Raw genomic sequence first — 18,659 nt, 5'->3', positions numbered from 1 at the left:
AAGGAACTCAGCTTCTTAATCGTGAAATGTGAGTGGGTGTGCTGAACAAGTGACTTAGGATGGAAAGACATCAGTACTGCTGAAGGTCTGATCTTGGGACTGATATAGTTGCATAATTTTTATAACCTACTTATAGGACTGCTAAAGAAATCTTGTAATAAAAAGGTGGAAGTTACTTTAAGTTTGAAGGAGGACCAGAATATCTTGGAAAAAAGGCTTTGTGTAATTACTTCAGTATAAATTGTATATTAATACATTTAGAGACTAAGAGAATTAAGAAATTGTTTTATGATCTTGGATTGAAGTGTGGAAGGTGACATGGGAGAAAACTTGCCTGTCTGTCTCAATTAGAACATGAACTAATGAATATTATTCATTTTATATACTCTGCAAACTATAGGCTGTGAAGTGTCAAGTGGACTAGTAGGAAACTTGAGTTAAAGATATGAAAGCATCAGTAGTATAGTTTGTTTTATTACTACAGTTTTACGAATACAAATAGAAATGGACTTGGAAAACCATTGGGATAGTCAAGGCTATGGAAGGTGCTAACAGAGCATGCTTTGTTTAAACATGTAAAATGAAGGCTAGGAGGGAGGAGTGTTGCTGTTTATAAACATTTGTGGGGTGTACAGACAGACCAGCTCTTTGAGTTCAATGACAGAAGACGAGAAATTGGGATAAACTGACCTTCGGTACCTCATTTGAAAACTGGAAGGAGGCTTTTGACTTAGAGCTGTGAAGTTTTCTAGAAGCTAAGAGAGATATTAGAGGTAAATATCCTGCTGCCGTTAGCATGGACTCTCAAAATCTCAAATCCGATGGGTATTGTCAGCTACTGCTAACCTGAAAAGCTCTGTTTCTTTTAGAGAGTAAGAAGCAAAGCACATTTTTGTTTAAGATGATGAATCTCATGCAAAGTCTTCCAAAGAACATACTTGTTCTCTGTCATGAAAGACTAGGAAAGCTTTCTGAGCAATGTGCTTTCAGCAAACACTGCTGTGACATCAGGCCTTACTCTTCTGTACCTGCCTTGTTGATCTTGAGTGGGAGATCTGGAGTCAAAAGCTAAAGGGCACGCTTGAGCAGTACACACTGATGGCAGCAGTACAGCCTGTTGGGCTTGACTGCTCAGACTGACCCTGCAGATTCCCTGCAGCCAAATATCTCTTGGATGATCCACCTGCCTGGCTGAGGAAACAAACGGGACTGACTAAGCAAGCAGATGGCATTTTAAGAACTGTGTCAGCTTGTGTGCACTCAGATTTCTGTCTCATTCATGCAGGAGGCTGAGTCCTGGCACAGCTAGCTGGACACCTAGCCAGGATCTCTCTGGGATCTACCACTGAGTCTCCTTTGCAACAGGACTATTTGCAGGATGGGATAAATAACTACATCCCGTGTAGATGTCACGGAGCTGTGTATCCATAGATACACCTCCTATCAGAATGCCTGTGAACCATTCCAGAACAACACTTTATTCTCATTTAAATACCAGCTACATGAAAATACCAAGTTGATACCACTTTTCTTTAAGAAAGGTGATTTACCTGTTGGGGAATTTATCTGGCTCCAGTCACAGCAGTGAAAGTCTCTGGTGCTGGGAGTGTGACTGACAGAGAGTCTCACAAATGGTTCCCTTAAAATACTGCTTGGTGAAACTTCTTATGAGATTTTATTGAAAGTATCCTAATATACGCTTATATTAATGTTATATATTCTCTTATCTAAAAGAAGATTTTTTTTTCATAAGCTCAAATTCATTATCATGCAAAGATTTTATTGGTACTTGGAAAAAGTGGTATTGGGTTTGTATTTGCGGTTGAAAAATTGTGTTGAAGAAATGATTCTCAACTCATATAGTCAAACAACAAACAAATACAGAATAAACAACAAATACTTTCTTTAACTGCTTTGGTTAGATTGTACGAAAAAGAGGACAGTGAAATTTATATTCGATGCATCAATGCTTTTGTTTTTTTTTCCCCCCCCTGTGATCCTGAAGGAAAAGATTAGGTTTGAAGACAGTAGATGATGTTTAGTCATTAGGTGGAAATTGATCTTACGACTTAAGCTACTGGAACAGATTGTTACTTTGACTTTTCATGAAACTTCTCAGTAAATAGAAATTAGATTTTTTTCTCATGTGTTGTGTGGATAAATCACTTTTTTAAACCTAAAGAATTTTTTCCTACCTTAGAGGATTATGTAATTGACTTCCAATTCAGGTTTATTAAGTTGTTTGCTGTTTTTAAAGTTGTGTTTTTTTCTCCCAGTGGTTTGACTGACACGTTAGGAAGATAAGAAAGAAATTCAATTTTAAATAAATGGAGAGAAATCATATTTGCATGGAACATGACAAAACATATTTTTCATTATCATTGTTCTGCAGCTGTAGTGCTCTCTGCTGCTCAAAAAGCACGTATTTAGTGAACGGGATGTTTCTGAAGAGAAAATGTATTTATGCTGAATTAATGGTATGTGTATTCAAGCAGGAAAATCTATAAGCAATATTTAAAATAGCCCTACATTTACCTTGCTTTTATAAAGCAATAGCCACACAAAAGCATTTGCTTTTATAAATGATGTTTTGTTAAAGCCAGCCTGATTCTATTGTTTCGCATTTTTGCAATTACGTATTCCATTTTTGTACTGATTGACAGGAAATATGGTCGTTTTTACCTAACTCAGGGGCTTGGAACTAGAGGATCTTAAAGGTGCCTTCCCACCCAAGCCTTTCTATGATTCTATGATACCAGTTTCTCCTTTCCATCTCACCTCTCCTGTCGTTCAGCGTTGACCAGCAAGGGAGCCCTGAGGCTGGAAGGGAGTTGTCTGATCCGGCTCACAGCATTGTTAAGATTTTCGCGTTGCTAACTTAGCATGAAAAGGTTTTGCTTGTCTTCGTTTGTTACACTCAACGCCATCTCACTGCGTTCGGGTTTGCCGTGCGGATTTTTGCAGCTCCCGGTCTCCAGGAGTGAGAATTCCCGTTCCTTTGCTTTGTTCGCTGCGGGCCACCGGGCGTCACTGTTGGCCACGACATCTCCGTGCGGGGTCGTGGTAACAACGGGCTTCGCCTTCTGACCGGGGGCACCGTCTTCATCATTTTTAAGCTCTTCCCCGATCAAAGAATACTTAATCCATTGTTTATTTTAAAGCCCTTTTAGATTCAAATTAAGCGTTTCCTCCAGTGATTTACCAAACTGCAATTTTGCTGAGGTTACAACTCTATTGCAGTATTCGTTATTAATGCTTAAGAAATAATATGCTGAATTGTTCATGCTCTCATTAGACCTCATTCAAATACCATTAATCTTTTCTGAGTAGAAGGTATAATGAACTGTGGGAATTGAGTGTCTCCATCATTTAGTGAGTGGAAGGTAATTTGGATACAAGTGGACATCATTCTTCTCAGTGAACTAGGAAAAGTTGACAGCTGGTTAGGTATAGATTGGATGCCTGGTTTTTGTGTAAAAGAAGTAACTGTAACGAGTTGCCCCAAAAATTGTAACAAACATCAGAAAATGTAATCTCTCTGCACTCCCACCCCCTCCAAGATAATAAGTTTTCAAATTATGAACTTGATGTCCATTATTTATTTAGCTTGTTTAGTAAACTTCAGCAGCTCTCTCTTCTAAATGTGTGTCTGGCCTCTCCTTGACACAGTGTAAATCTTTGCATTCAGAGCATCCTTTGCCAAGGAGATCTGACACTTTTTGCATGAAGAACTATCTCCTCTTGTTTGTTTTGAACACAACTTCTTCAAACTGCATTTGATGATTCTCGGTTCTTTAGATTCAGAGAGACTATGGACTCTTCATATCCACCCATGTATTTTTATGGCTTTTCCTTATTTAATAAAAAATGATTGGTTGAAATGTATTTGAGGATAATATACAGCTATGTGTTTGGTGGCCTTGTAGAATGATATATAAAATGTTATAAAATCTAAATATTCAAATCATTCTTTTGGTAAAGTGCTTTACATAGTGTATTTTCCACTTTAAAAACAAGACAGAATGGCATTGGCAAAGGGCAAATTTTTACTTCTGAGATTTAATACGATGTATATGGTAACTTAATTTATTATGTTATTTCTTTTGATATAAGCTTACTCTGGTTCAAATATAGTATAGTTTTTCTCCAGAGGTAACATACAGTGCGTATTGAGCTACCAGTTTTAGACCTCAGTGATAAGTCACCTAAAAATGTGATGCATTGCGCCTTTCTTTCAATTTTTGACTCACACAGTCTGTTTTCTGAGAAGGGCGCAGGAATGGATTGTTATTATTTGAGCTAATCTAATACTTTCAATCTGACTGACACGCCACGCCGTCAATTTTTTCATTGAGCATCTGCTGAACATAAAAGTCTGTACCATATTTTATCAGAATGAGCAATCCTGACATCTGTAATTAAGCCTCCCCTGCTTCTGCTTTATTGGCTTTAACGTTCCCGTCTAACAGATTGCACAAATTGCGCATTTGTTTACAAAACAGGTCCAGATTGTTCTCTGAACGTCCCTTCCACGGAGTCCTACTGGATTCTCCCAAACGTGAAGCCCTTCAGCCCTTCCGTGGGCCGCGCTTCCCACAAGGCCGTCCTGCACGGGAAGTTCATGTGGGTGATTGGCGGCTACGCTTTCAACTACAGTTCCTTCCAAATGGTGTTGAAGTAAGTGACTTCTCCTTTCGTCACATCCCTTCTGATGTGGCTCAGGGAAAACAGAGCTTACCAACTTCTATGTTGTAGTTTAATGGAAAGATTGATACGTTTTTAGGTTCTTTATTAACGGTCTTATTTTCTGCTTGTAATTTTCTTGTGATTACAGAAAATGAAAATATGTGGCAACGTCAAACTGTATGTGATACTAATGTGTAATTTCTTCGGTTTCGTGGAAAAACTGCCAAACATATAAATGTTTGTGGTGGTAGAATAGTGAGAGAAATCCATGTGTTGATGTTTTCAGACACTACATCTCAAATGTTATCTGCGTTATTCAAGTTAATTTATGATTATAGGAGACTTGTATTTAGTGCCTGCACTTAGTCAGGTGGTGACATGCCAGTTGGGTTAGGCAGGTCAGCTGTATTTCACTTCTTTATGTCTATGACAGTTTGTATGTACGTGTATCTGACCCCCTTTTGAAAATAAAGTTGAATCAACTGTAAATATTGTGTAGGTGGTTTGGATGGTAACTTGTATATATGTAGAGGCTGTAAATGGGGTAAATGCAAGTGTTAGGATGTGCTCATTAGTGTGTTTACTTCTAGTTTTGTCTATCTCTTATTTTCTTCCACACATTTGCAGTCATCCAAAACAAATCCCAACTTCTTTGGTGTTTCTCCTTTCTACCTCTGTCATTTATTTTTTTACTTCTCTTCCATCTTGTTGTGTGTTAGTGCATTAATGGATTAATTGTTAATTAAAATGTAATGGAAATTAAAATCAACCACATAGGTAAGAGGGTGCTCAGCAGTAAATGTTCGAAGTAGTGCAAAAATACATGGCATGAGCAGTTTAGTGGGGTGTGTTTTTTATGCATCTGATTATCAGTGGGCTTATCAGCCCAGTGTCAGAGCTTTCTTATTAATCTGGTAATTTTTATTACTCTGCCATTTTCTGAAGCTGTTGATGGGTCCGTTAAAGAGCTACTCCTGTTTTGCTTGATGAACATGTGGTACATTAATACAAGTTAGTTGCACTGTTGTAATAGTTAGAAGTGATCATGTTACTGCTGCAAACAAACTTCCATGTCAGAGAAACAGTGGCTGATCTAGTCTGCCAAACAGAAGTTAGTTTGAGCGTACAAGCCCCTCTGTTTCTCTGCAAGTGCAAAACGTTTACTCTTCTATTTCTCTTCTAGCTACAACTTGGAAAGCAGTATATGGAATGTGGTACCTGTGTCCAAAGGGCCACTGCAGAGATATGGGCACACTCTTGCTTTGTATCAGGTATGGACTCTTCAGCATTCTGTATAATGAATTTCTTTGTGTGTGCTGTCAGTGATCTTAAAATGACTCACCATGACTGTCGATTTTTGAGGACAGTTTAATTTCTAGTCCATAAATATTCTGTGTGTCTTCTTCAGTACTGAGATGGATTGCACATTTTTTTGAACAGAGTTTGCTCAATAGATCTAAGTCACTTATCTGACAGTGATCCCCAGAGCTAAACTGCCAATTAAAAGCAGGTGTGTGTGTGATATCATTGGAATTGTGGGCAATGCTCTTGCTGACCAGGCACCATCCCCAGGGGCTGAGCCCAGCAGGCAGAGCCAGGTGCTGGTAACGGGGTCCTTTGGCAGCCCCAGGATGTGGCCAAGGAGGATTCGAGTCCAGGGACTCTTCAGTCAGGAGCACAAGGAGACAGGACTGGAGAGAAGATACCTGTGCCTGAGGTATCCATCAGGGAGACGAGCTACAGATGGCAAACTTGTTAACTGTGATAGAGAACTACAGAATCTGTATCACAAATTTTCATCTGTTTGCATGAGACGCTCCCAGCAGGGAAGGACAAAAAGCATCAGGTCAAACCAGAGTGTTCATCTCGCCTGGTAACATGTCTTGAATAATGGGTAACAGCAAATCCCTAGGGAAGAATGTAAGAGAAAATGACAGGAATGTATAGAAGCTTCTTCAGAATACTGTCCTAGTTTGCAGCTGGGATTTCCTAAAATAGGATAGTATTTTAGTGAAAAAAAATATGAATAAGGTTTTTTTTTCCCCAAATGTTTGGACCATATATTTATTTCAGCATTGATATCATCCTGTGCCTAAGAATTCCATTGTATTTTTTCAAGAAATATCACCTTTTGAGTACTGGTACTAGCTGGTTTAATTTTGATAATCCCCACTTTTTTATGTCCATTTTATTTTCTCTGTACTACTCATGATTTTCTGAAAGTCTATCACATCCTCTCTCAATAATTTCTTTTTCAAACTGAAAACTCCTTGTATTTTTAATAATCCTCTATAAGGAAGATATTTCATACCTTGGATAACATCTTGTCATGGCCTCTACCTCTTCTAATTCTGTTATATCCTTTCTGACATGGGGGAAATCACAGTCTTTAGTGTCTTCTTACCTCAGAGATTGACATCATTGAATTAGTTAATTTGTTCTTATTTATTCTTTAGGGTATTTTCACTTTTTGAAAATCTGCTGTTGGCTTTGAACTGGTATTTTCACAGAACTGTCAGTTATGACCTCAATATCTCATTCTAGTCAATTCAAAACCCATCCCTGTATGTACAGACTTAAAATTGTTTTTTCCACATACGCATATTTTCATGCTTATGTACATGAACATTAATTTACCCTTTTCTTCATTCTTGTACTGCACATTCAGTATTAGGAGATTCTTCTGCAATTCCTTGCTTTTGACCTTTGCCTCAGCTGTTTTGAGTAACACAGTACTGTCAAAAAGCGTTGCCATTTTCCTCTCATACCTCTGCCAGCTTGTTTTTCAGTATGTTGAACAAATAAATCCCAATTGCAGATCTCTGTGGGACACCAATAATAAGCTTTATTCATTTAAGAAGTAACTATTTTTCCCCCCCAAACTTTATTGACCCTATTTAGCCTGGTGTTGTCTGCCTTGATTGTCCCAGGGCATCTTAGTTTCTTTAGGGCATGAGGAATGTTATGAAACATCCTTTGGAAATTTTAGATAAATGTGTCAAGTGGACCTTTGATTCCTTCAGGAAAAGCCAATGATTTGCAAGATATAGCTTCCCTTTTCAGAAGTTCATGGCATTTTCCTCAGTCTGCTTGCTTTATTCACTGAGCTCAGACCTTTCTTCCTCTTTATCAGTCTTCTGGTATGGACAGGTTTTTAAGCAGGAATTTACATGCTACAGCCAGGGGTCAGCTGTTTTGTTCTGAAATTCCTTCAGAACTGATCCTGCTGACTTTTTTTTGCCATTTTTTGCCCCACTGCTTTGACCTTCTGTTTTTAATTTTTGCTATGGAAATACCTGTAAAGTCCACCATGAAGGGCTCACATGGAAAAGTTAACCTCACTTTATTGCTATGGTTTTATCTCCTCAGAACACTCTTTCAGACTGTCTGTTGGCACCACAGTGTATCTAGCTGGCTGTATTGCTAATGCATTTGAAAAATGATATATTAGTACTTTAGATATAAATTTTGCAGGTGGCTCATTAAGCTGTTTCATGCCTTGCCTTTATGTGTGTGTCTGTTTTAGTCTGCCCGAGTTTTTGAACCTTTATTTTGAAAAGTCTTTATTTCTTCTAAGTCTCTATTATCCTTCTGCTAAGTTAAACTTTATTTTGTTATTTGTAATGGGAATTTTTTTTTTTAAATAGGAAGCATTCATGTGATCTGAGCAGATGTCCTTAAAATGCCTTCATATTGCCATTAAAGATTTTACCCTTTTAGTTGTACATTTTCGTTTGTCTTCCTTTTTTATAGTGTTTTCTTTCTGACTGATATCTTTGGTTATTACAGTTCATGTAGAATGTGGAGCTTTTAGATGGGAAACATGGGAGTAATGTGTCATTTAGCAGTTCAGAAGAAAGGCTTAAATTATCATTTCACCTTTTTATTTGACGGTGCTAATATTTCCTCGAGACATTCCAGACTAAAGGGTAACCATTTTAGAAACACTTTGACCAGAAAATATTAAATATAATAGACCTGTTAATTCAGAAATCTCTTTAGATCTCAAAAAGGAAATGCAACTCTTATTAATAATAATGAAAGCTACAAGCAAGTGTGTAGTGAGGAAGCTGTTGCTGTTGTTGAAGACACATGTTAATTAGTAATCAGTGTTCTCTAATAATGAACTTATGTGAAATAATTAACTAATATGCTGATTGCAGTGATTATGTCAAACGCCAAAAATTACATGGGCCAAAAGGAGCTGACCATGCAAGTAGAAGTAGTATATCCTCCTGCAATAAGTTCTCTAATTAACTTTCTAAGATAAACTTTTGATGTTTTTCCTTTTAGATCTTCAATCTCTCAAAAAACCAGAAAAATAGTTTACAGTGAAGAGTAGTAGAACATAATACCTAGAGATGGCAGCTTTGAGCTGTGTTTTGAGCTGTGTACTAGTAATTGTGTAACATTTCTTTTATGGTTGAGAGAAAAAAATATCCACAGAGAAGAAATTAGATTAAGTTTCTGACTTGAACTCCTGAGATTTCAAAGCCTGGTGCTAGACCAGAGTGAGAGTGCAGAGCTAGCATTGCCTGATTGTGGTGCAAGGTAAAAATTGAAACCATGTGATTGACTCTGTGGAGAATGAAATAAGTGACTGTGCCTATTTCCCTCAGAAAGCTTCTTTAGTTAAAATTGAAGTACCGTTCTTCTTTATTCTGGAGAAAAAAGATCAGAAGACTTCCACTGATGTATAGTTATAATAAGTGACTAAGGCTTTTTATGCATTTACAGAGGAGAGAGTATAAAAGTGCTCTTGCTTTGAGACCAACTAAACTCTCAGTATTACCTTCAGTGCCTCTTTAGTCTGGTTATTGGGAAGGTGCTACTTATCTCTGTTAGCAATATCTCAGAAATTCTATGTAGTTCCAGGCATCTTGATGCTGAAAATATCAACATACTTTGAAATGATTTATGTAAGATATTGGATTATAAAGATACTGAAGGAAATTATTTATGAGGTTTTTAAGGTAGGCACATAACAGCTTTGCTAAACAGTGACCAGGTAGGGAGTTGGAGAGTGAACTGCAAAATCCCTGGAATCAAGGAGAAGGAGAGTGCCCTACAAGGTGTGTATATGGTCACTGCCTGGAGTTTAATCAGGAGTGAGTCTGTGCTTTTATCACAGAGTTTGGCCTTGTAATTAAACTGTTCCTAATAGTCCCAAGACAGTGGAAGGATGGCTGTGCACTGAGATTTGTTTCCTTTGAGGCTGGCAATAGAAATGAAGCAGGCAGGCTGATGTGGTAGTAATTGTAAAGATATTTTACAGTATGCAGACCATTTTCTACATAGTTGAATTAAATTAAACTCATTGGAGTTTTGTGAACGTTACTTCTACTTTAAAAACTCTCTTTAGAAAGGGTAATTATTTTGATTCCTTTTCCAAATAATTGGTATTGACGTTGAGTCTACATATCTTGTGGTATTTTTTATTGGTCTTATCAAAAGCTAGCATTAACAAAGCAAAAAAGAGCAAAAACTTTTCCTCCTTTAATATGAACGAGATAACATCTTTCACCAACTATTTTATTGTTATTCTTTTAATGCCTATTTTTGTTGGCTATTGTAGTATAATTTGAGCAGCACTAGGAATGTAAAAGTATTTTCTACCTGTTTTATTAGTAGGCATTTGTACCACCACCAATTTACCTAGTTTTATTGTTTCAATACTTACATAATTACATCTTATGCACAACTTGCTTTTTAGTTCTGATTTGCAGAGCTCAAAAGCACGAGAAATAGGTAAGATGAGCTGCCATACACTTTTTGCATGTAGTCTGGATAAAAGCCTGTTCAGTGTTCCCTTCAATTCACCGGACCTAATTCATCAAGTGATTGGTTCTTTATGTAGAAGTGCAATATTTTCCACTTGTTGTTTCAAAATTTGATTCCAGTTGGTTTGAAAGTGAGGTCCAAGTGTCGTCAGCTTAATTAATACCTTTAACTATACCCAGCAACCATGTGGAGAACTGCAAATAATGAAGAAATACCGTGGCAGCACTCTTGATTAAGCTGCCCTCCTGACACACAGATTGCTGCAGTTTGTACTGTCTGGGACTTGAACCTGCTCCTGCTGGGAACTTAGGTTATAATATGCTTCTCATGTAACTTATTCAGGTTCTTATTCAGCCAGGATAGAGCTTCACAATAAGCTAAGAATAATAAATCAGGCTGCAGGAGGAAGAGTTAAGTGAAGACTGTTCTCCAGTCCTTCAGTCCTGATCTAATGGGAGGATTATTGGATTGAGTAGAAATGTAATTAATCTTTTTTGTTTGATATAATGCACAAAATGTTCTTGATACTGTTACCGTATTGGAGGAGCTAACAGTCTGGGGAAAGGCAGAGGTGTTAGACAGTCCTAACCAGGTGGTACATGTTGAATGAAGAAAAGAGGGTTGTGATGGATGAGTTATTGCCAGATGACAGTTTTATGTTACTTGTATTTTGCTTGGAAAAAAGAATCTAGAAATTTCTTAATAATGCACAGATTTGACTAAACTTCCAGAAATTCCAGGTGAAAGTATAGAGAACAAGTTCTGAAGAATTTTATAGTCCTGTTAATTTGTATAAAGTTAATTTATATACTAATGCATCACTACAGTCTTTGGGAGGAAAAAGATTAATAGTCTTATTCCAAGAAAATAGAGAATGACTGTTCATGTGGTTTGTGAATAGCATTTCTTTGGCCAGTTCCTCAAGAATAGGTTGGATTTATATAACAATTAAGGCAGAAAACTAATTTCTATGTAACCATGATACAGTTAAGAAATACAAAATGAAAATTATGTGGTTATTGTTAACGTGATTGACTTGCTCCCAATTCATTAGAAATGGATTATAAATTACCCTTTTGTTGCATTTTCTTTACATTTTTTTTTTTCCAATGGTAACTACCAGATAAGATTCTTTTGGAATGCAGGCAGGATTAGCATAACAGTGTGTCATTCCCAGGTACAGTCAGAACAGCTGATAAGTATTGTTCTTTTAGGAAAAGCGAAAAAACCTGTGAAGTCTAGGGAAAAAAAGTATAAGAAGTTTTAGAAGTCTTGAATTACTGCATTTATATGAAATATAAAATCAATATTAACACTGAAATACGGTGTAGGGAAGACAACCTGTCCAAGGTCAAAGGAACTAATGATTTTGGCTGTCTGTCTGTTCAGGGTTCAGGATGAAGGATGTAGAAGAGTTACTGTGGTCTGCTGGATAGTCTGGTGACTGGGACAGATGAGTGGGTGTTCTTACTTGCTCTTTTGGTGATCTTTTTGACTATCCTCCTTACCCTTTTTCATTTTTTTTTTTCCTCCCTGTAAAATGCTTCTCTGTCAAGGGATTTGAAGACTTGTTAAAACTATTATGCAAAAGCTGAGTCATACTGTCGGGGCATGATTTTTTTCAGCAATTGCAAGTATGTGGACTTAGAAGTCAGAAACATGAAACAGCTGAAACAAAGTGTGCTGGATCACTGGTCATTTTTGCAAATTTTTTACCTCTATTAAAAATAAATATCCATTTACCTATTTTATAAAAATACTGGGGTTACTTTTAAAGTTTTTATGAAATTTCAAATGCAAAAATTGCCATATTAATTAATGGTTACTCAGTTAAAGGGGGATTTATTTTTGGACTTGAAAGAACTATTAATTTACAGAAATTAGTGCTTTCATGTAGAGCCTGAATTTCTTTATTACTGTAACTAAGGAGAAATGCACATTGTAAGATTTCTTTTTTTTTTTTTTTCCTCTCCTGGGCTTTTTAAAGAGTCTTGCCCTCAAATTACAGAGTTCAGGCTGCTAAGCTGATTGTCATTTGTTTACCAGAACCCTATAGTTTTTCCTGTGTCATCTGTTTAGTCACACTAAGTAAGAAACTTTTCAAGGTGGGGTTTTGTGTTTTGGTTTTTTGTTTGTTTGTTTGTTTGATTTTTATTTTGTTTTGGGGTTTTTGTTTGTGGTATTTTTGGGTGTGCTTTTTTGTTGGTTTGTTTTTTTTTTTTTAGAAGGAAAGTATTTTACTTTTATGATTTGGGTATTGTTCACGATCATCGAAAGGATTACTTTTGTTATAGCTTTTAACAGAAAATTAAATAGGGAAGAGGCTCTCTAGAGATGGGCCTGTATTAGAAATTTGTTTTTCACAAACTCACAAAGATTAGTTGAGCTTGGAAAGGACCTCTGAAGACCATCTTAACCAACCTCCTGCTCAAGGCAGGGTCAACTACAGCAGGTTGTTCCAGACATACTCCAGTTGGGTTTTGAATATCTCCAAAGATATTCAATTCCACAGGATCTCAGAGCAAGCTGTTCCAGTCTTGACCATCCCCACCAGAAAAAAAGAGAAATATTTATTATTCTTAAATGTAAATTGAATTTCTTGTGATCCTGGAAAACACTCTGAAGAGACTGGCTCCCTCTTTTTTATCCTCTCCCACCAGGCATTTAATGTTATTTGAATTATTTGGTTATTTAACAATGGTATCCAAAGAAGGTGATGATGTCAATAAGATGAAGAAATTAGGAGGAATTTCACTGCTGTAAATTGTATTGACTCCTCCAGCAGGGATTCAAATTATGACAGTTTGCTTTTTCTCCTGTATCTGAGTTATTCTCTTGGTCTTACTTTGGCTGGTCAAAATATGTATGTCAATCATTACTCTGTAAGAAAAATAGAGGATCAAATGAATGTTTTCTTCTCTTGAGAAATGTGATTTAACTATTTTGTTGAAATCCTACCTTTTATCTTATCATTGCTGCCTTCAGCTGCCATCCTCTTTGCCCACAATGCACAGTCAAATATCTACGGATCATATACCTTTTGTCATCTTTCTTTATCACTACAGTTCATCAAAAGTTTCCACCAAAGTAGTTTTCTTGGGGAAAAAAAAACAGGATTTGAGAAACTGGAAACACTTACTGAAAAGTTTTGAAGCTCATAGGAACTACACTGCCTGTTTTGTTGGCTTGCACCTAAACAGCTGCCAAGAAACCAACTGGAGTGATCTGTAGGTTGGAATGTCATGACTGAGGGAGCTGTCTGCCTGCTCAGTTTACAGGAAGAAATTTGTCATTTTTGCTGGAATTCTCTGCTGAGCAGGAACTCTTAAGTGTAATTGTATATACTTTGATTTACATATGGTAAAATTGATATGAAATTTTCATTTTAAACCCACAAGGGCTTTAAAGATTTCTGTAATTTCTTAGATAATTTTATTAATGTGAAGTAACATGTCTAAAATGACCAAGGTTAATGTATTGAGTAAATGCTCAACTTTACTATCTGCCACTGTGACTGAAGGTGTTGCTTCTGACACAGGGTATCAAAAATTTAAAATATGAATGTGTTGCAGGCCTTGTATCTTTTTGGGGCTTGTCTGTCTGATGTTTTGTTATCTCTTCCTTGGCCAAGTCTGCCTCTTGGCCTTCTCTCTCCTCCAGGCTGAGCAGTACAATTTTTAAGATCTTTCATCTGGGCCAGATTCTTCACACTTTTTCTGCACTGATTTCACAAAGTGTCTCAATTTTATTTTTGTTGTTTTTATTTTAGTTTGCAGTCCTGTTGTGGTATGAGATTTTAATATAAACAAATATCTACTATACTTAATTAAAAGTCAGCAGTATTTGTGTACTAGCACTCTTTATACTCTGTATCTTGTGTATTGTGTCTGCCTGAAAGCCTTATCTTTATTGTATAGCTTGATTTATTCCTGGTTTTTATGTAATTTATAAAGATAGTAGAAATTTATAAGGGAATTCCTTTTTTATCACAATCTTTAGGGCACTTAAGACCATTTGCCCTTGTATCCTTTCTACAATTCCTTCTTGATTAGGCTTTTCAAATAAACATCTGTCTTTACTTGTCTGTGATGTTGGATGTTGTCCTGCCTATGCTTGTAATATTTTTTAATTTTACTTCTGTGTTTCTTCTACTGACTTCAATCCCTCAGCCTATTTTTTCACGTTCAGCTGATCATCACTAAGTTTTAAAGTGTTTTTCCACAGCATTAGGAGCTTCTTAATTTAATAAATAGCCTTTAGCAAAGCTTAGTTAAATGTTTTTGTGGTTGATAAAGCAGTTTTCTCTTTCTCTGTGAATATTGTTGTGTATGGGATCTGCACTTACAAAGCTTTCTCCTCACAGACGTTTTCTTTTATCTGAACTCTGATTCATTTAAGCAGAACTGTGAGGAGGAGTTTCTTATTGTCAGCAGTCTGAGTAATCATTTCAAAGTTCATGCAGCTCTTTAGCTCACCTTTTTTTTTTTTTCTTAAGTGTCTTTCCTCAGAGTCAGAAATATTTTGTTGGTTTTTTTTTTTTTTAAATACTGTTATACAGTACCAGGAACTCCTTCTTAGCTCCCTCTTTTGGCTGTAGTCAGTTATCTGCATTTAAAAATAAGGAGTCTATTATTTTAGTAATGCTGATTTGACTTTTGAGATCTATGTGGTAGTGGAATGAACGAGCCATAGAGGATCCTTTCAAGAAGAATATTTGTTCAAACCATTCCTTTGGATCAGTGCTCAACCTCCTTCAGCTTTTGTAGGTCTTTGCCAAGCTCTTTGAAATGTTTTATCTCACAGGAAAGGAATTGGTTCAGATATATATCTTTCTAATCCTGCTACAAATTCCTACTGAAGGATGTGAACATCTTTTGTTCAAACACCACCAGACCAAACTAACTCTTAGCACAGAGTATCCCTGCAGAGGAATGATTCAAATTCCAAATGGACATATGTTCACCTGCCTCAAATTAAAAAAAAAAAAAAGTTCAAAATCTTGAAGAAATTTCAAGTGCACTCTTGACAGACAGTTTGGTAGGTCATTTGCTGACTAATCTTTCTGAGTTATGAGGAAGCTTTTCTTACTGCTCTGGACTCTGTTACTTACCATCAACCACAGGCATATGGACATTATAACCCTCTCAAGCCTTTGTTTTGCTGTTCATCAACAGTCAAAAGGTCGTCTTTCTTGAGGTACATGATGATAATAATATGCAGTTTACATTTCTTTTTAGATCCCATCTGTTCTTTATACAATAAGTCTGAAATTTCTACATGATTGATACAAAATTCTTAGGTAGTTTCTTTATCTTTCAGACTCTTTTTCTGAGGCTCAGTATTTCATGCCAAGCCAAATGTGCTAAACCTGCAGCTTCCTTTAAAAAAAAAAATATTTATTTTTTTTTTAATTTAAACCTGGTAAGACTGAATTTAGTGTAAGCACCAGAGTGTTACATGACAGCATGGAAAAGACAACTGTTAATTGTACAAACACCATGCAAATGGAATTTGGTTCTGGTATGTCCTAGCAAAGACTAAGGATCATTCTCAGAACCAGAGGCAAGTTTTTTCTGCCCATTATAAACTGTCCTTGAGCAATAGGCTAGAATTTGTTCTGTGACTTTGGATACCTTAGTTTGCAACTCTAGATGATGAGACATTTAGTAGGATTTGCTTTCTGTCAATATTTAAGTAAATCATTCATTACTTATCAGAACAGATGGCATTGCTGTTTGAGGTACATGGTTCATGATGGCTGGAAAATCTGTTTTGCATCCCTTAAGAAGAACTCAAAGTACTCCCCTATGGGATTTGATTTTAGCAAATGTGTTCAAGAGGAGTGCCAGCTGGCATCCTGGGCTGCATCAAAAGCAGGGAACTTTGACAAGGGCATGGAGTAACAGGACAAGGGGGGAATAGCTTCAAACTGTCTGAGGGCACGTTTTGTTTAGATATTAGTAAGAAATTCTTCTCTGTGAGGGTGGGGAGGCCCTGGCACAGGTTGCCCAGAGAAGCTGTGGCTGCCCCTGGATCCCTGGAAGTGTCCAAGGCCAGGTTGGACGGGGCTTGGAGCAACCTGGGCTAGTGGAAGGTGTCAATGCCCATGGCAGGGAGGTTGTAATGAGGTGATCTCTAAAGCCCCTCGTAACCCAGACCATTCTATGATTCCATACACACATTGTCCCTTTTCTTTGGGTTCTGAGGACTGAGAGTTTTCTCAGAACTTGTTACTTTGCTGTTGACAGAGAATGTGCTAATGGAAGTGCCCATAGACTGAGTGTGTGGAAAAATCACATTTTTATTCAGTGAGTGGTTCCTTAAGAAAACAGTATAATAACCTTTCTGTTTAGCTTTTTTTCAAAATAGAGTGTTGCAGTATGAATTAGAAGAGGCATGTAATTAAAGGTTTTCTGGTTTGAGTAATCTGTTTCAGATTCATTGTGGTGTCATTTTCATGGCTGGGTTTATTTTTCAGAGAAATAGACTCCTTATCATTGTTGGTTTAGTTTAAATATAATTTTTTGGGATTAGTGTCTGATATCAAGCTGGCTAATGTAAGATTAAATGTGAAGATTTAAATCAGATAGCTCAGTTATGAAATACTGCACAGCACAGGAGTATGCAGTTCAGATGTTATCTTTCTGTAATCCATTATGTGCCTTCTCCTCTCTCCCTTCCAATTTTTTACAGGAAGACATCTACATGTATGGAGGCAAAATTGAAACAAATAATGGCAACGTTACAGATGAACTGTGGATTTTCAACATCCACAGTCAAACGTGGAGCTCCAGAACTCCTGCAGTGCTTGTACATGGCCAGCAATATGCTGTGGAAGGTCATTCAGCACACATAGTAGAGCTGGACAGCAGAGATGTGGTTATGATTATAATTTTTGGATATTCTTCCATATATGGTTACACAAGCATTGTGCAAGAATACTACATCAGTAAGTCAATTTTTATCATATACATATCATATACATTTAAGTCAATATCACTCCTATTTTCAGAAAGAAAAATATGTATTTTGCAAAATAAATAAGGCCTCGTCTTCTTTTTCCTTCAAATTATGTAGATCAGATTTCTTGTTAAGCAATAGCATTTCATACATATTTGGAGCACCTTGACTTTTTCTATGTATTATTGTGTACACAGTTGTGGGGATAAAAATTGAAACCAGAAATTCCATGTAGTGGTTATTTTGGTGATGTTTTTAATCATAGACTTACTGTTTTTATCCCAGAGTAGAAGAGCAAAACAAACAATAATGAAGTTATTTTTAAGTCTCTTTAATGTTGCTACATTTTCATTCTGATTTCTTTTTTTCTTTTTTTTCTAAATATCACAACTTAGTTCATCATTGTATAAAGATTTCTCTCTGAAGTGTATACACATTGCTGCTAGAGAAAAATAATTGAAAAGGAACACTAATTTTCTGTAAATAACCTGCCATGTCTGTCTGGGTTTCCTCTTGCAAACTACAAGCTCTTCCTAGGCGGTGATTTTAAATGCTAGAATTAAATAAACCAAGAGAAATATTTTTATCATATACATGGTAAATCTAAGGTATTATTTCAGTGGAATAAACTTGAAACTCCACACCTAAAATCTTTTGGGAATATTTATATGCCCACTAAGTCAAATTACAATCCTCTCCTACTTATTTTGATTCCTTTTTTTTCTATTGAATTAATCTGAGTCCTTCAGTTATTTGTGCAATCATGGAATGCATAATACAGAATTTCAGAGTAATACTTACAAACAATTATTATGCTTTAAAATAGAATTGTTTCATTTAACTTTTTTTTTCATGTATGCATATGGTTATAGACACTGTTTAAGCAGATTTATAGGTTGGGGAAATCCCTTCAAAACTCATAATGTTCTTATTCTCCCTGGCATTATTTCTGATGGCAGTGTTGAAATTTTATAACAGTGTTGAAAAATGATAAAGGTGAATGGGAACAAGAGGAAGAGCACCATGATGTGCTTTATCCACACTGAAAAACTTCAATTTAACTGCATAAAAACTACTACAAAACTCTGGTCTTAGAATGATGTTTCACAACAACATTCCAAGATTTTAAAGACCATTTTATTTGAAATTAAAAACCATTAAAAGACCATTAAAGACCATTTCTTTGAAAAACTTAATTTTGGAAAGTTGGTTTCTTAACCTACCGGAGATGA

General features: G+C 36.3%; 1 protein-coding gene across 4 annotated transcripts in view; it reads left to right on the top strand.

Moving 5' to 3' along the window:
* The window catches only part of ATRNL1 (attractin like 1), a 462,818-nt gene that overhangs the window by 49,983 nt on the left and 394,176 nt on the right, over positions 1 to 18,659 (top strand). For all 4 annotated transcript variants that reach the window (XM_050337075.1, XM_050337064.1, XM_050337088.1 and 1 more), the window contains exons 6-8: positions 4,503 to 4,677; positions 5,870 to 5,957; positions 17,161 to 17,416. In XM_050337075.1, coding sequence (XP_050193032.1) covers positions 4,503 to 4,677; positions 5,870 to 5,957; positions 17,161 to 17,416 — 519 coding nt within the window. The remainder of the gene's footprint in view (positions 1 to 4,502; positions 4,678 to 5,869; positions 5,958 to 17,160; positions 17,417 to 18,659) is intronic.

The sequence above is a fragment of the Myiozetetes cayanensis genome, unplaced genomic scaffold, assembly GCF_022539395.1.
Source record: "Myiozetetes cayanensis isolate MyiCay16 unplaced genomic scaffold, myiCay2020 scf10, whole genome shotgun sequence".
Lineage (NCBI taxonomy): Eukaryota > Metazoa > Chordata > Aves > Passeriformes > Tyrannidae > Myiozetetes > Myiozetetes cayanensis.
The sequence above is the reverse complement of the archived record's forward strand: the minus strand, read 5'-3'. Positions and strand labels throughout refer to the sequence as shown.